The sequence below is a fragment of the Rhinolophus hipposideros genome (assembly GCF_964194185.1).
Source record: "Rhinolophus hipposideros genome assembly, chromosome: 3".
Taxonomy (NCBI): domain Eukaryota; kingdom Metazoa; phylum Chordata; class Mammalia; order Chiroptera; family Rhinolophidae; genus Rhinolophus; species Rhinolophus hipposideros.
In genome coordinates, this window is record NC_138049.1 from 32,163,669 (window position 1) to 32,182,785 (window position 19,117).

Sequence of the window (19,117 nt, forward strand, 5' to 3'; positions counted from 1 at the left end):
CTCTGATGTACATAAGATGAAACTATACTTTTATACAATCATGGTTGAAAGGCAAATCCTGAGCTACAACTGAAAACCCTTCCTTCATTTCCATCTGCATCAGAAGGTAAAACCTGTCTATAGGATTTTGTGCATTGTACCTTTATTTTAAGCATGCATTGTCATTAAAATAGAAAATCCAGTTTGTAACATGTTGGCTGTCCTTAACTTCCTTTTAACTGCATTTTATCTAATTCACCACTACTGGGGGAGGAGGTCATTGTGTAGTTGCATTTAATAGTTCTCCTTTTTATGATTTGTTTTCTCACTTAATAAAAAATACAAAAAAAACCTTTACAACAATGATTGGGCAGTTACTACTTTATTAAGATTAATAACACTTTGTTTTAAAGTCTTTTGGCCTCCCCAAGAAGTGATCTTCCACACATTTAGAGAAGACTCCACTTGATCATTAAGTAGTTAGAACATCTTCATGACATAGCATTTCCTGTGAACAGACCATATGGACAGAGCTAGGGTAGTGAAGGCCTTCATAAAATCAAATTTCTGCTAAATTGTTGCTAAGGAAAAAAGAAACAATACTCTAATTCATCATTCATCATTTCTCTAAGTTCACACATTGAAATAATGTTTCCTAAAGTTTTTTTTCAAGCAAATTATCTAAACTATCCAAAACTAATTTGTGGTGACCTTTAACAGTTGAGTTTAATATTTGACGCATGGCCTTATCCCATCCGACTCCCAAAGGCCAGTGTTATGTAGTGATTTGTGATTTTGCCTTGGTGTCAATTTTAATTTCTTATACTCTGAGGTGGGTGTGTGGAAACAGGTCAGCACCTGGCATCAGCTTTTTAGTCCTGCTTTGCTGTGTTTTCCTCCCTTTTCACCAGCAGGATCTTTGCAGAAGTATAAAAACAAAGCAAGAACAGAACACTACCTGGCCGTCTTTCATGAATGAAATAATGAGTGATAGCAATATTCATTAATTTGAAGATTTCTAAAGGTCTAGGGCCTCAAGAAGGTCCAAGATCAACTGTATTCTATAAGTAGCTAATCAGAGCTACCCATCGCTAAATATTTTCTCTTTATTTTATTTGTTTACCTTGCTTTTACAAATTTATCTACTGTATAGGCATGTATATAATACGAGAAAACTTGTTGTTAAGAGTCATATTCCATCTGTAAAAGGATTTGCTCTTCAAAAGTACCGTTTCCAGGGTACACTGATGTCCTGGTATTCTTTTAAGTATTTATAATATACTGCTAACTAAATTGTGTATTAAACCTTTAGGCTTTAAGAGGTGTTACTATACTTCCATGCATTTTAGTCTTTTGGATGTTTAATTAGATGCATATTCATTTCTCCTAGAACCACCAAGACCCATTGCTCCTCCCCAGCTGCTTGGCGTTGGGCCTACATATTTGCTGATTCAGCTAAATGCCAACTCCATCATCGGCGACGGTCCCATTATCCTGAAAGAAGTGGAGTACCGAATGACGTCAGGTTCCTGGACAGAAACCCACGCCGTCAATGCTCCAACTTACAAATTATGGCATTTGGATCCAGATACTGAATATGAGATCCGCGTTCTACTTACAAGACCTGGTGAAGGTGGAACAGGGCTCCCAGGACCTCCGCTAATTACCAGAACCAAATGTGCAGGTAAGACTGAGTAACAGGACACTCTGCCTAGTGACAAAATCTGGAATAAAACATTATACACACACACACACACACACACACACACACACTATTGAAACTTCTAATTCTTTGTTACACGATGGAGTCACACTATTTTAAGAATTTGCTAAATTGTAGCCTTGGTTATGTCATGATTAAGGAGCAGTGTGAGTATTACTGTGTATCCACTATCTTGCACAGCAGTTTTGTTCAGCTTGCTTATATTCAGCCCAAATCTCTGATAGACATAGGTGAATATATTATTGAGACAGCAAACCTTTGCAGTTCAAGCAAATGCTGAATACCCTACTACCAAGTGGAAATTATCTTCCTCAATAATTTTGTTATAGTCAGTGCAGAGGCCATATCTGATAATACAGATAATAACTGTTACTCTGACCAAGCCGTGGTGAGGCAGCTTTCTATTCAGAAAATCCTGTTGTTGAGGATGACACGAGCGGCTTGACAGCCAGCTGTGAAGCACAGAGAGGCATTCCTGATGTTTTTAAACCTTGTTACTGTCCTCCTTTTGCCTGAAACATAGTGGTGAGAATAATAGCATACGGATAAAACACACAGAAATAATAAAAAGTGACATCAAAAGAAATATATAAACATACATCCTTTTTCCTTATTCTACCATGTTGTTATAGTGAAAGAAATTGTTAGCCATTTATTAAAAGCCACTGGAAAGTTTGACACTATAACTTATTTAGAGTACATTATTTTACTGCACTGTTTATTTTGTTATTGAAAATAGTTTAGTGGTAAAAGACATTTTTTGTGGATCAGGCATTTTGTGCAAACAACTGTAGTTAGCTCATGGATCTATGTGTCTTGAACGTTTAATGACTTAGGTTTTGAAAATCGAAAACTAAGACTGTGAGGAACTTTGAAAATGTAAATGCCTATTAAAATCTTTTGTTTCTTGAACATCTGTTTACCATATACAAGATTCTGGGCTTACCTACCAAGAATACTAATCTAAAATCAAAGCAAAACCAAGGCGATTACTTGATATATTGCCATCCTTAAATATTTTTTAGTCTGGTTCAATATTAAATAATATTATTTACATATCATATGTATGTTTATATATCTTATATATTAATATTGAAAGATTTTCATTAATAGGAAGTTTAACTGCTCAACCATTCATCTTAATCATTAGTCTGAGATTTAGACAATAGAGAGGCTTCTAATTTGCTAATGCGTATCATACATTGGTCCTGTGGCCGAAAGCAGCTTAACCCAGTAGACACTGGGTAAGTGTCCATGGCTCAGCCTAAATCGCACAATTTGCTTTTCAAATTATCTGTACAGCTAAATGCTTTCATTCTAGATAGTGTGATGAATTGTTTTTATTGTAGTAGATGAACTTTCTAAGGGAGAGACAAGTTCACTCTACAACCCCACTAGTCAGAGAAACAATTAGGGAAATCATGTAAAGACGAGATAATGTGGAAGCTAAGACATTATACTCTATCTTTCAAAATGAATGTTTCATCCCCCATGCTAACAGAAAATGATGAACAATGAGATCCATTTTACTGAGGGTATTGCCTACACATTTTCTAATAAAAATTACTTTTTCCCCCAACATTTAATGTTTACAGGTATATACAGGTTAAAATAATAAATGTTAATTTTCTATTCCAGTCGTCTTCCTGACTCCCTGTGCCCAAACTTCTTCATTTCTAACATCTCATTTGCCTTCTTATTCTTTATTTTCATCAAAGTAGACCATTAAAAATTAACAGTACCACACTGTTGATTGTTAATATAATGTAATTTTTGTTTAACCTAGGAATTATTTGATATTGCTTATTGGTGTGAGGGTTAATGGAGCTTGCAAGTAAATGAGATTTTGTTTTAAAAATAGTTATGCTGTATTAAGTGGATGAAAACAACATGTTCACAAGCATTGATTTACCCCTGTTGAATGCTTATGTTCAGGATCCATATGAAATGCAGTAAAAAGTATGACTAGGAAGTGATTTTAGGTATTTTATTTTAAGAATAATATTATCTGTGTGGGAGGGCATAGAGTAAAAATAACACGCTCATAATTGCTTTCAAATTTATAAATGCCTTGATATTTTGGAATTATGTTGATTTCTTTTTTCTTTCCCTGATTCTTCATTTGAAAAACATTTAATTTGTAGTCTCTGTAGCATAAAGTGGTATCAGGCTCACTCTTAGTTTTACTTGCAACTATACAAAGTTTATTTGTTTTTAAAACTATTTTTCACATGTGGTGTGTCTCTGTCATATGTGTTTATTAGTATATTAATGTCCTTATAAATTGTGTTTGATGCAGGTTTTTATGTTTAAAAAAAGTGTTTATAGGCTAGATATTTTAGTATATTTTAGATTTGAAGAACCTGGGGTTTCTGTTTTATTAGGATTGTGCACTAAACTTGCTCTATTATTATAAGTGGAGGGAAAGCTTATGGAAGTATATAATATAGTAGTTTTTTAAACTATCTCTGAAAAGTTGAAGTTCAATATAACAAAAACATGGAGTATCTAAATATAGAGTCCACATGATTAAAATTGTGATTTCTATCTACTTCCCTTCTTCAAGACCCTTATCTGTTTCTCCAATTCTAAGATCCTTCAGAGTTTACCAGCACCATCAGTGGCCTCATAATTCTTCATAATCTGGGTAAATGATCCTTTTGAAACCCCAAATATAACCTTTGGAGAAGTTTTCATCTAACTCTGTTAAATTGTGCAAGCTCTGAATACTGGTTTTACAAATCATTCTATTTTAATCAAGAGTTGGAGACTGCCACACTGTAGTTAATATCATCTGTAATTAATATCATCTGATTGAATAAATGTTGATTATCTTGAAATAGCTATTTTAATATATCCCACATGTAAGATGACCAAGAAGCCTTAAAAATAAGTATAAAAATTTCTTAGCCGTGCATGTGTCTGATATAAATTTCCATGAATTTCTTGTAAATAATAAAGGTATGGTGATTATTTTCCAATTCTCAGAAATTCTTATTTTATCTTGGTGTATCACAGAGAAACAACGTTTTTTGCTATTTAGTACCAATCAAAGAGCAAATTAGTTACAATTTACGATGGTAAGTATTGCATTTTTAGGTATTTAAGCCATTGAAATTTTATTTCTGGCTATCGTTCATTTTTTTTTTCTTGGCAGAAACCTGTCAATAAATAATTTTATAGCAAGTTAATGAAATGGTTTTATTTATGTGTGTCAGTGAGTAAATTTTATATTTCTGCTTGCAAATGTAGATTTTCATAGTTAAGTATTGATTAGTACTGTTTTATAATCAGCATATGAAGTTAATCTATCGTATTTTATTTTCACATCAATCCTCTGAGTTAGATACATTACTATCCCAATTTTGTGGCTCGTGGATTCAGGAAAAACAAAACAGAACAATGACTTGTCTGATATCAGACAACTTGGCAGCTGGGGCACAAACCAATTTTCTGAAAACTGGGTTTTACTTGAAAACTGTGAATTCTTTCCCCTTTCTCCTACTATTGTGGATTTTTTCCCCCTTTCAGAAGAGTATAGAAGGAATAAATGGCAGCACAATAGGTAAAATCTGGGAGGGCTATACATTTTTAAAAATAATACCTGCACGGCTAACATTACCTGGAAAAACACAGCTTTATGTTTGCAACTTCACTTTTATTGAAAGTGTAATTTATTAACATGCTTAACACTCAAGTATAGGCTATGTGTTAAATATTTTAAACAGTTAAATTATTTAGAAAGGTTTTACTTTTTCTTTCTCTAACCTAGCTACAGAAGCTATTTTTTTATTTTCTTTCTAACGTATCTTACAATCATCTGGTGACTTCAATTACCTGTGTCAGCGTCTCTCAAGTTAGGAGTGGTGGTAAGCGCAGCCTGTGGTGGCTGACCCATGTTATTTTTCACATAATGCTTCTTCAGGCATTTTACAAATTAAAAAAAAGAAGGTACAAATGTGAAGTTGTCTTAAATGGGAAGTAATTCAAAAACTCTATTGAACAAAGCAAGTATGCTCTGTGTGTGTGTGTGTGTGTCTGTTTCCTCTGGGTATAGCATCTGGTATCGAACCTAAGAAAATACAGTTTCTCTTTCTCTTATTAAATGGAAATAAAATATGCCATCGTCAGACATTGTCTGCATTGCATGCTTTGGCAATCACATGTTAAAATTGCTCTTTTATAATGTCTTATGCTTCTGGGTAACCCATTGTGGCACTGCTTTATGATTAACTGACATTTTAGCAGCATCTCGCTCATAGGGAAGGTCAAGAGTTCAGGGTGTCCAGAATGTAATATATTTACACAGTTGGGAAAACTACTTTATACTCTTATATGGAAGTTCAATGCTCCTGGCACTTTTCAGTGAAACATGTATATCTATGAAGCAGTGAAAAGGAGAGTGTCTAATTTTAAATGTAAACATTTACTAAAAATGTATCTTTCTCTCCTAAATTCAAAATTGAAGAACTAAACAATACAAAACTCAGACCTATACCAGAAACCACAAGGTGAGGAATTAAATTTTGGCCTTATGGCTACAGCTTCATCAGCAAAATGGAACCATGTATCGATTTTTACAGTGGTCTAAGATAGTTATCAATCACAAAGAGGAGGTATCATTGAAACTCAGCCTTGAGGTTAAAAGAAAATGAACAACTTTTGTAAAAACTGGTATGGTTTAACAGTGTAAGGATGACATACTGTTTGTTTTAAATTGAAGGCTTATATCAATACTTGTTTTAACAATTTTTGAAATATATTAATTTCATATATATGATCTTCATACACCTTCTTTATTGTTTTTGAGCAAGAATTTTAAAACACAATGCTAATATTTTGAAGTAAGACAGAAAAAAGTACCTAAAGATAAAAATCTATAAAAAAGTAATGGAAAACGGTTCTTCAATTTTATTGAAAACTTGAAAGAGAAAATTTTTTTTTTTTTTACATTTTTCTTTTTAGTGAGTAACAACCTGATTTTGGTCTTCTGATTCCGTGGAGACTATTTCAGTTTGAATGACATTTATCTATTCAGTGGGGGGAAAAAAGACCACGTTTCTTGGCTTCTTTCTTTGTTAACAACACTGGGTTCCATACTAGGTCTTCAAAGTGATACAAGCAAAATGCCTGGCACTTAAGTCCCTAATAGTCACCAAGGACAGACCTATCAAGAAAGAGTAAAATGCAAAGTGATAGGAAGTTAGAGGAAGAAACTGTTTTTTAAGGGAATGTTTTAGATAAGCTGTGCCCAGGAATGGGCTGGATCTTAAGCTGGATCTTAAAAATCAACTGAGTTTTTACAGCAGACAAGAATAGAAATTGAATTAAAAACAGAGATAACCACTTGTTTAACCCAGTAGTAAACAAACATTGCTGATGATTTGGGGTTTCTGAAAATAGATGGAGTATAGGCTAACTCTGGGCTGCGGTAAAATTGAAGCTGCAGGTGGAATGTGGCAAGGTCTTACGTGATACAGGCTGTGTGTTTGAGAAGCAGACTAACATTACTAGATTTACTTTTAGAAACATCATCCCATCTGTGTGGAAGGTGAGTTAGAGCTAAGGAAAGGCTGAGGCAGAGAGACCATGAAAACATGCTTATAATAATTTTAAAAAGTATATTGGATATAATCTTCTCTACAGTATATCTCTCATTTTCAATCAGAAACAGGACATCTATAAATTCCTGGAAAATGTTGTCATTCCTAATAATCATTAAAGGATTTTAAAGACAATTTACAGATGTGATCTAACTTACTTTATTGTTTGATTTATTTTTTCAAGCATGTGCATTTTCCAATATCATTAATACATATGCAAAACCCATGATATAACACATTATTTTAGAGAAAACTATGAAAGATTAGAGAAGAATTCAAGAGCTACTGTGTATATCATGGGACATTTGTTCATTCCATAAATTTCATTGAGGTTCAAAATTGTTTACATTGCCACATTTAGGACAGAAGATAATAAGACAGGATTCCTGATATAATAAAAAACCAAGTACTTTGGAAACCCAGAGATGAGAGGGATAATTTCTGACCAAAAGCTAATTTTCCTAAGCAATATGTTTGAAAACTGTGTTAACCTTTCTTTTCTGAACATGGCTGGATTCACACTTCTGTGGAAGAAACCCATAGCCTTATCCCTGATTACTTAAATGTGAAATAATGCATGAAACAATGTGCAGCCAGTTGTCACCATAAGAATGATTTGCCATCTCTCTTTCTTTTCCAACAACACATAGGGAAACTACATGCACAGATGGAGGTATTAAGTGAAAAGTATAATTCATATTTTAATTTAAATCATCAAATTACTTTGTTTGGTTTGTTGTTTGAATTCTCTGGAGTTCGTGGATTATAGAACTGTTATTTTACATTTCTATGGAGTTTATATATTCTAAATTTCCGTGGGAAGAGAGGGAGATGGGGGAGGCAGTGTAAACCCTGCTAATGGTCTATAATGCTAAGAACTCCTAGCATACGACTCATGAAAGTTAAACAGACATAAAAATTATGTCTCCTACTACCTTTTTTGTTTTCCTACTACCGTTTTTGATTTTCACCTCAAGCATGGGATGTACAGTTAACCATACAGAGTTCATGGAACATTTCCTTGTAAGGGACATGATTAGTAGCTGTATAATTAAGTGGGGTTGCTTTGAGCTTCAAATTGTCTTCTTCTGACTTAGTTTGTTGCTAGATACTAGCATTTGGTAACCAGTAAAAATGACGCTATTTGTATATATCCCTAGTACTTTACCACAAGCTGAGTGTGTTAATGATATCATTAAGTACTCTTTTTATTGGCTTCATTTGTATTTATTGAATTTTGCATACTACAATAAAACTGACAGGTGGAAATAATTTGAATAACAACATCAGTCCCATTAAACATCCTGGATTTTCTGTATGGTCCTAGGTCTTTTATTTGGTACCAGGAAATAGGAATAAAAATAAAATTATATATTAATAATGTCTTAAATGATAGCCCTGGAGTGTCTGAAGAAGAAAATAATCTATACAGAATTTAAAAAGCTATGAATCAAGATATCAAACACTAAGGAAATTGTTAATTATGAAGACCATTTTACGAGACTCAACCTGTGAGCATCAGAACCCTTGATGGTGCCATCAGGCTTACATGGGTGCATAGTCTGTCCATGTTTTACTTCCATTTTATTGAGAGAATCCACCTCTGGTTTCAATTGTCACTCCCTGTTTTTATTATTTTCCTCTTATTCAATTATAGTTTATTTTCTTTGCTTTGGAATTAGAAAGAAAACTCTTAAATCAGGCTCTGGCAAAAAGAAAAAAGAAAGCAGTCACATTTTCTTGGCTAAGAGTACTGATTAATGATAATTCTTGAAACTCACTTATCCAGACCCATCTGAGTTATAATTAGCATTTTTAGAGAATGTTGGTCACTCTGTACAATTTTTTGAATTGAAGAAATGAGTTTATAAAAATATTGTATTTTCATCATTTAACTTTTAATTACCTTAAATCTGAAGATGGAATAATGATTTTAGACTATCACTTTCTGGTCTTCATTATCTTTCTTCAAGATACGGCCTTATTATAGCTAACATGCTGTCGGGATGAGTCTTCATTTTTTTTTTTCTCCACCAGTCTGTATATAAACTGCAGAGGGGAAAAGAACATTCGTAGAAAAGAGATAATGAGTAAATTCTCAAGTGTTCTTAGTTCTCTTAAACTTCGTGAACTCCATAAAATCTTCCAAGGGCAGAAATCCATGTCTTTTATGTCACCGTAAGCAAGATCTGTTCAAATTCAGCTGTCACTACATATGACATGGCCTAGAAATCACTGAGTGATGCTTATTTTTATTTTCTCAGCCAAATCATGTAGGTGAAGTTTGAGTTTAACTAACTCATCATTCATTCTCTGGCTTTGTTGTTTCCCACCTCTATGTAATCCTTCACAGTAAAGGAGTAATAAACAATCAGAAAGAAAAGTTTATCTTTACCTGTCACTTACTTTGTTTTTAAGTAGGCTCTGTATTCTGCTATGTTATATCCACCCCTCAAAATATACCAACATCATATTTTTATACTAATATTACATATGAATCTATAATATTTTTTTGTTGAAACAAGGGGTGTGTGTGTGTGTGTGTGTGTGTGTGTGTGTGTGTGTGTGTATGTGGTTATCAGTCTCTCTTTTAACAGTAATTGTAGAAGGAGAATGAAATAATTCATGTGCCAATTAGGTATTTCTGTAAGTCAAGAGCACCTAAAACCCTTGCTCGTGATTCAGGGTATTGTTTATTGATAAACATAATTCTTTCCTATAAGTTTTTTCTTCTCTAAGAGAGACCTTGCAGGTAAATGAAGGAATGGATGTCTAGTTTAAAAAAAAAAAAAAAGGCAGTAATCTTTGCTTGTTTACATGCTTCATTAATTTTTAACTTCTTTTTGCCATCCAGTAAATTATAATAGTATTGGGAATTTAAGAATATGTTTTACAGATTTAATTTTCCCAATACTAAATAATATTATTTTAAGCTGTTATTCATTTTGTCACCTTTATATGATTGCATTTTAAAGCACAATGCTTTTGGGAAAAACCTAACATAACTTGAAAACAAATTGGTACATTGATGAATTTGTGATTTTTGGACGAATATATCGGAGTTCTCTCTAGTAATTTAAGAACTACAAAATGAGGATAACAATAGCTGTTTTTTCACCAGGGAGATGCAGCCTTTGTGTGCCATCATTAAATACAATATGCTGTAATAACATGGAGCTTTCTTCTTCTTAAACAAAAACAATATATTTATATCAGACTAGTAACATACACTCTATGATGGGTTAGGCCAGTGGTCTTACCTTGATGATTTAGTCAATGAATTTTGAATTCTTACCAGGCTCTATGGTAGAGATGGACATAAAGTAGAGAAGAAAACATTTCTCATTTATCTCGTTTTAAAAAAGTAAAATTAACAATGACTTAACTAACATGTAGTTCCCCTTCTAATAAGTCACACAATGTGGAAACTGACTCATCGTTTTATTTAATTTTACTTAAATGTTTTTTGTTCTATTTAATTTTAAACCACAAATAAGTGATTCCTCCCATTCCCTGCCCCTTGTATTTTAACCTCACAGAAAGTACATCAGTAGAATACAGAACTCTGCTTCTTTTTAAAGCAACAGGTAGAAAACTTTTTCTCTAAATTCTTCTTCCAGCTGGCTCAGATAATCCTTTAACTTCTGCCTCTATTTCACTCTGGCTTACTCTGCACAGAGAGAAAAACTCAATTTTTTAAGGCTAACTTCCAACAATGAACCAGTTATTTTTGGAAAAGGTCAGCTTTTTCAATTAAGTTAATATTTGATTTTTCAGCTTAATTAAACCCATTTGAGTTTTCTTTTAAAGTTTTGCAATCACTTTTAGCAATTTGGATACTGCCTTAAAAATTACATTATTGAGAAATACTAGGAAGCAACACCATTGTTCAAAAGTTCCCTTTCATTTTTCTCCATCTTATCCTCTGGTGAATTCTACATCATACATGTGTGTGTATTGTGCATGTGTCTGCTTTCTCAAACAACAGACTTTGCTCTGCTTAGAAGGAGAAAATGTGCCAGGGGTGTACTAAGTAGCCCTGAGGGGAAAGTCCCTTGCTGGAAGATCCAGATTTTGTAAAGACCTCATTAGAATTTATACACTTAAATTATTTTTATAAATTACACATAACAAATCATTACATCAAATTTGGCAGCTAGATTTTTAAAAAATAACACATAATGCTACAATGTTTACATAACTATTGCCATTTTTGTAAACGAAGTATTGTTTTTCTCTAGTTTTTCTTTAAGTTATCAGTAGACGATACGTGTAATTTTATATTCTGCTTATTTTACTTGCCCTCATATTAAGTTATTTCCTGCGTTTTTACAGGACATTCTAACCATCATCTTTAATGATTACTCGATATCCCATTGGACATATGTACTATAATTTATTTAACCATTCTTTTATTACTAAAACTCTAGTGATTGGCTATTTTAAATGCTAAAATGAGGATTATGCATGTCTTTTTGCTATATAGCTGAAAAGTTTGACACACACTGTATTATATCAATGTACTTTACTGGCATCAGCGGGGCATACCTGCAGTTTTAGTACAGGAAAGTACTCTATCATTAATCAAGTCCAATTCCCCCATTTATCACCATTCAGGGCTTTTGGACTCAGCAGTGAAGTGACTTGATCAATATCAAACTCATATTTAATGAGAAAACCAATACTCTTATCCATATTGCATTTCCTTGTTTTCTTTGACTTGAGTATTTACTATGTATCAGGCACTGCCTTCATGCTGGTATTCTACGATGAAGGCTGCCCTGCAGCCGCTCAGAGTCGAGGGAATCATGGTCATAGAAGTTCATGTGTGTTCTATATGTAGTTCATAAGGAGTTCTATACTTACTATGCACCAGACAGTAGGTTGAAATCCAGGCTTCCTGGGTGCATTTTTAGGCTGAGCTGCCTAGAGAGGTTAGAAGACAGGCATGCAGGTAAACAATTAGGCCAATAAGTGGTACAGTAGATGTGGTTTTTAGCTCAATAGGAGCAGAAAAGAACCTTGAAATATGAGTAGAATTTCATCAAGCAGCAGCTCCTCAGCATAATCAATAATGAGATAAAAAAGTTTGTGAGTCAGTAAAATCTAGATTGAAAGCTGGGTCCCATACTTACTCCTGGGCAAGGAACTTAACTTCTCTAATATTTCATATTGTCATCTGTAAAATAATGATCAACAATTAAATTTGCCCAATTTAATATTAGTGAAATAATCCATGGTATGCTAAAGCTGAGAACTGATTGCTAAGCTTTCAGTAATTTTGTCATCTGGTTGTTAAATTATTATTAAAAAATAATTATACAAACAATTATATCAATTATATTTTAAACAAAAGTAGTAAGTACTCAAAACTTCTTTATTATCTATGTTTTTGGGGCTATTTCTATCTATTTTATCTGCATGTTGGAGATACTATATAATGATGCACTAATGCTAATCTCTTCTAATTCTGTCTTGGGAAACTTAAAATTGTTGTGAGAGTATTACAGCATGGAAATTGGCAAATGCTAAACAAATCAGGACTTTTTTTTGTTACCATCTCCTCTGTTTTTTGGAGAGCCAAAAGCATTATAAAAGTGTTAAACCTTTTTCTGCTCAGCACTAGAGATAATGCATGCACAATGCTTATTTAGCACATAAGAAGCCCACAGTAAGTGTAGACATTACTACATTGCATGCTATTTCAGAAAAAGTAACTTTTTCTGACATTTTAAAAATTATAAACATGCAGAAAATCTAAAAGAATTATTCTGTGGACACCCAAAAATCGACCACTGTAATTTACCTTTTGCTATATTTGATATACCACATATATATCCACCTATCTTTTTCTATTCATCCATCTGTCCATGTAAATTTTTAAAACTGATACATTGAAATACTTTGACCAAGGCAGTGATTTTTAAAGAATAAGTAGTTGGAATGCTTTTTATGATATTAAAATGTTTTATTTGTTTTTTTTAGAAATGATTCTCTAGTGGTAGTTTAGGAAAAAAGTTGGAAGATTTCAGGGAGATTAGAAGGCGGCTACCTCAGTCTCAGCAAAAGTTGATCAGTTCTTGAAATGAATTCCAATGAAAAGGCAGAGTTGAAACAGATTTGAGATGTACGATCAGTAGAATTTTGTGACACAGTGGAACTGAATTCTGACTTGGCATGTTAAGGTATAGTGATAGGTTTTAAGTTGAAAGAGTAAAACATTAGGGAAGGTGTTAGAAGAGAAGAAGTTGTGTTTAGTTTTAGAAGTAGGATATTGGGTAGAGATTCGTATTCATGGGTCTACAGGTCAATAGAGAGCAGGCTCTGCAGATTTCTGTATCATCACCATCTCATTCATGGTGTCAGAGTCATGGGTGTGCTTTCCCTGAGTTAGAAATTCAAGTAAATTTAATTCAGTCACATTTTAAAAAGCATACCATTCCCCCCCTGGGGGTGGGGGCGGCTTATATTGTATACATTAGTATTTTATTGCAGGAGCTGTTCAGAATACTGAAACTTATTTTTTTTCTTAGAAACAACTTTAAAATATATAATGGCTGTACAAATGTATTAAGCATGTTCAGTATATGCCTTTATAAAGACTGATTTGTTTGTCGAATTGTGACATCTATTGGTGTATTTTAAATGTTTCCCATAATGGGCAACTCATAGCATTAAGCCAAGGGTATAATCAAAATTTTATTTAGTGTAGATTTTCACCAGTTCATTCTAGATGAACTCACGAGTCAGCTGATACTGTTGAGTGAGTACTTTTCTATCTTTTTTCCTGTATTGTTCTCTGACCTCCCATGGTACCTCACCTCAAAGATTCATGGTGCTCTTATGTAGAACGTCACCTGTCAGGGGTTTCCACACCACAACACGAGGGTGTGAGCATGTGTACCAGGGATTAGCAGCAGTGACGGCTTGCTCATTCTTTGGGATCCTTGTATGGGGCAGAGAGTGGCACTGACATCTTGCTAGAACTTTGAGTTACAAAAACGTGTCTTATCAATTTTCTATCAAATCCTACATTTGAGTGCAAATAATTAGTGTGATTCTTTAAATCATCAATTCAAAAGCCTGTATAAAGCATACTTAAATATCTATACTTTCCAAGGAATTTCACCAAAGCAGGAGAAATAAAGCATGTATGTATTTAAGTGAAGATCAGAAAACAAATGTTGGTACACTGTCAAATTTTAGTGGAATGTTCTTATGAACTAACAAATAGGTCAGCAAAACTGAGATTGTGTTATGAATCAGCAGTACAAGTATCATCTTAAGGAAATGACTCTATAATTGATTTATTAGAACAAAAAACTGAGAGAATTTTTAGTGATTCATTCCTTAAACTATTCCTTAGACTTTGATTATAATGTCAATTATATGGGGTAGGTTAATTGGATTTCTACTTTTTAAACTGATAACATTTTCTCTTAGTTACAATATTTTTATAATTGTAATTTTGTAAATAAGCAATAAGATTTTTTAAAGTTATGTTTAGTGTAATCAGTTTTTTATGTACATTCTAAAATTGGTTGATCAGTTCCTTTATTACCTTTTTACAAGTTGAGTTAGTATCACCTCTATTATGAAATTGGCTCTGAGAGAAAGTGTCGTATTTGGAAATATGCTAAGCTCTTAGAAATATGTTTTGAGATAAGCATATATACATATGTTTGTAACAATAAAGTTAAAATTGGGTAATATTACTGTCATCTTGAATTTAAAGTCAAGAATTGATCAGATGAAGAAATTTGCATTGTTAGAAATATTCTTTTAAAAAACAAGAAGGTATAATTACAGCCTTTTAATACACCAGTCTTCAAAAGTCTGAATAGTAGAGAAATAAATGTGTGCCTGCATGTAACAGAACAGTGAAACAGAGCTTCTCCTTTATCACAAACAATACATAATATTTTAATTTTCGTGAATCTTGTAAAACATTTGTTATACTGTGGTTTTTAACAAGGAATAGTGCAAATGTCTCAGTTAAAAAAAAATATATTCTCAGCTTGGACAGGTGGTATTTAAGGAGTTTGGAGTGAGAAATGGTTTGGCAGTGTAACAAGGCATATTACAAGTGCCTACCTTGAAAGGCAAAAAAAAAAAAAATCGACATTTTCCATTACTACCTACTGTTAAGGCACTCACATGATTCCCTAAACAACCTCGTGCTTGTGGAAGTAATCATGCACTGTCATTTTTTTGTACTAACGTGAAAGTGCAGTTCAATCTTTTTGACAAATATGGCATCACTTCTGGCTGGACAAATTTTCGTCACTCAAACCCCATTGATGTATAAGTAGGTTGTGACAGGCTGGCTGAAATTATTTTGGATTAACTATATCGAGGAAGGTAAAGTTTTACTTAAGGTGTTCTTTTTCTTTCCATTTCCCTTTCCTTCTCTCCCTAGCCTACTCTTATTCTCCTCCTCGTTTAGATACATCCTACTTCCTTGTTCCTTTATAAGCTATATCATTATACCCAGGTAATGGTTACAGTGAAACTAAAGGGAAGCTTTCCTTAGAAGTGTGTACTTTGCCTCTTTGATTTATTATTTTCTCAATTATGTTTGTGCATATGTCCATGCATACCAGTGCGCAATCTCAGGGATTTACAATTTTTTTATGACTTATGCGGGGACTTGTTTTCTAAAAAGACCTATTTTATAGTTTTTATAACCCTAACCCTTCAGGTCATTCATAATCTGTCAGTTTGTGTGAAATGTGAACATTCTTCTGCCTTTTCAATTTTATACTTTCTTTAGTTACAGGTTTTGTTCTCCGAAAATGCCCTTTCAATCATGTGTGGTTTGGAACTAGTTTATTTAATTTTTTTCATCTTTGGTTGTTACATCTATCTATATCTCTCATGGAGTTGAAATGAAAGGTTTATTACATTATTTGAAAAGCTGACACATGAATTCTCAGTGCTAAATCCCAACGTGGCACTCCTGAGAAAGAGGTCATTTCTTTGGTAACTTAATATGCCATGTAAGATCTGTTTGTACTTTAAATAAAGTTATTGAGTTAGGAAATACTATCTTTAGAATATGCAGACTAAAATCAATAGTTTTTCCAACTTCCCAGATAAGATTATTAAGGAATTGCCCATGTTTTCAGTCTCTGTCATTTTCCCATAGTAGACTAGGATGCGCTGACTAAATGGATAGAAGTAGTTATAGATATTGATATAGATGGCGGTTCATAGAAATTAAGTCTATGCATAGATAGTGAAGATATAGGTGTCTTCCCACCCACCCACTCGTTGGTGGCCTGCAGAGGAGTTTGACCTTCCCAGATACACTCAAGCTTCTACAGGCAATACTCTAGAGCAGCCTTTGTCTACCTTCTAGTAGTTGTGACATTAACTTACTAATTATATTTAATTTTGTGTTATTCAAAATTAACACTTTAATTATGATATTTAAACTAATACTTCATAAAATCTATTTGGCTATTTAAAAAAATTCAATCTTATTCAATACATGTTGAGTAATAAAACAATTAAAACAGAAGAAAACTCCTATAACATGAAAATAGTCATTAGGATTGCAACATTTATTTCATCACTGCTAATTTATTTTGTGTTTCAAGTCAAATGTAAATTTTTTTCTCTCGTATATATTCAGAAAAGTGCATGGCATTTGTTATAAAAATGTTTATATGCATTATCTGAATTGTGATGTTTGTGTTAAAATTATACACACATATTTTTGTATTAACATGGTATAGAGTTGTAGAAATTGGCAAGAAAACTAAATGCTCAACATAAGGAAATGATTTTGTAAATTACGCCTTATTTATGGTAAATATTGCATAGCCATTAAAATTATATGTGAAGTTTTAATTTGTATGTAGTATAATACTAAGTGAGAAAATCAATGTATGACAACATAAGAATAAAACTCAGGTAATAATTTTATAGGTATATTTCTTATTTTTTAACATTAATTAAAATCATTCATTTATAAAATTAAATATTTATTAAAGAAGAAACTTTACCAAATACAAAGTAAAAAGAAGAGATTAATCTTCAGTGATGGACACAATTTAAGTAACTCAAGATTGACTTAGACTTTCTGACTTTGGTCATCATATCGTTAAACTTAGGATGGTTATACTAACAAAAAGCGTCTATTTAGAGACTCAATATGTTAATGATATTGCAGATTAACATGGAAAACTTAGTTCAGGATACACGCAAACACATTTTTCTGTAAATAAGTATAATTGAGGATTGTATGAAGTCATGTACTTTAAACCATGTAATTAATTTAGGCTTGGGCTGTTTTTATTTTGAGCAAAATCTTTTTTTCCTTTTCATTTCAGTCAAAACACTTGAAGGAATGAAATCGAACTGTTACCAATTGGGAGATATCAAAAGATTTAGTCCTAAGATTGTGCTTGTGTGAGAACACATTTTCTGGCACTCTCGGTCATTCAGCAGCATTTTTATTCCAGTAACTTAGTTTGGAAAGTATTTCAACTTCTGAGTGCCATTTTCTGTTTTCAGGTGTAAAACATATCACTTGGCTCTGATTTTAGAATGTTGTTTTAAATTAGATTCTTAAAATTTTCAGAACTGAAAATATTTGGCCTGGACTAGAACTTGGTTAAATTTTTATTAAAAGGTAGGTCGTTAGTGAAAATAACTATTAACAAATTTTTATTTAGTACTTATTTCAATAAAATGCTAGGTCAGGTGTAGCCGTTAGAATCAGGTTCTAAACTGAATTTGGAGGAAGTCAAAATAAGTAGAAACAATAAGTAGAAAAGTAGAAACAATATTTAAAAAGTGAATTTATCAGTTGTGGGTGGCAATCTTATTAAAAGTACAGTATGTCATAATATTTCATATGCCATAAAATATTCATTCTGCTTTTTAATTTGGACCTACTAGAATGCTTAAAAGTAGAGAATCTTACCATAGTTGGACAGCTGGGTAATGTAATTTTTCTGAAAATTATATAGGAATAATTTCTCTGTAGGAAAGTTTGTTATAACCCACCCAGTTGTATGACCCATTTACCTAGCCAAGTAATGTAAAATACAACTTATTGGGGGAGGCAGAGTAGTATGGAAAACAAAGTCAAAAATGTCAAAATATCTCAGCTGAGAAAGATACTATAATAACAAATATGAAAACAATTTTATATACGCTTTTTGTTCAGTTTAGAAGTGAAATGTTACTTTATCTTTTCGTGATAAATAGTAATAATAAACTTTTTAAAATTATGGTATAGTTTTTAATTTAAACTTGTATGTTTAAAATTTATTTCATTTGTTAGAGTACTTGCTGGCAAGTAGCATATTAATGTAATTTTTACTATTAAAATTAGATTACTTTTTCCAGGCTGTGTATATATTTTTGTGCCATCTTGCTTTTCTCACCAACCAAATTGTAATAATTTTGTGTTGTCATGATTTTTTTTTACATATTTATGTATAGGGCATAGTACACACTATGTGTCAGTTAAAGCACCAGGTTGATTCCAAAGAAGTTTTTTGTTATCATTGTTGATTAATTTTGGAGAAGTTGAATGTTTTATCTTGAAAGGATTATTATTTCTATACTTTATTTCTATTTGTTGCCTGATGACATTGATTACACATTAAAAAAATAAGTAGTCTTCATTTAATTATTTATATATTTACATAAGAATATATGTGCTATTTGCATCCTTAATGTCCAGAATAATTTGAGATGGTTTACTAGAACATACAAAGTTGAACAGAAGAATCTTATGTTGATATTAGGAGGAAGGGATAGTAAGGACAAAATAGATAAATTCCAGGGGTTATGG

General features: G+C 32.5%; 1 protein-coding gene across 20 annotated transcripts in view; it reads left to right on the forward strand.

Moving 5' to 3' along the window:
• Positions 1–19,117, forward strand: part of PTPRK (protein tyrosine phosphatase receptor type K) — a 511,921-nt gene that overhangs the window by 319,854 nt on the left and 172,950 nt on the right. For all 20 annotated transcript variants that reach the window (XM_081044250.1, XM_081044264.1, XM_081044263.1 and 17 more), the window contains exon 7: positions 1,370–1,663. In XM_081044250.1, coding sequence (XP_080900376.1) covers positions 1,370–1,663 — 294 coding nt within the window. The remainder of the gene's footprint in view (positions 1–1,369; positions 1,664–19,117) is intronic.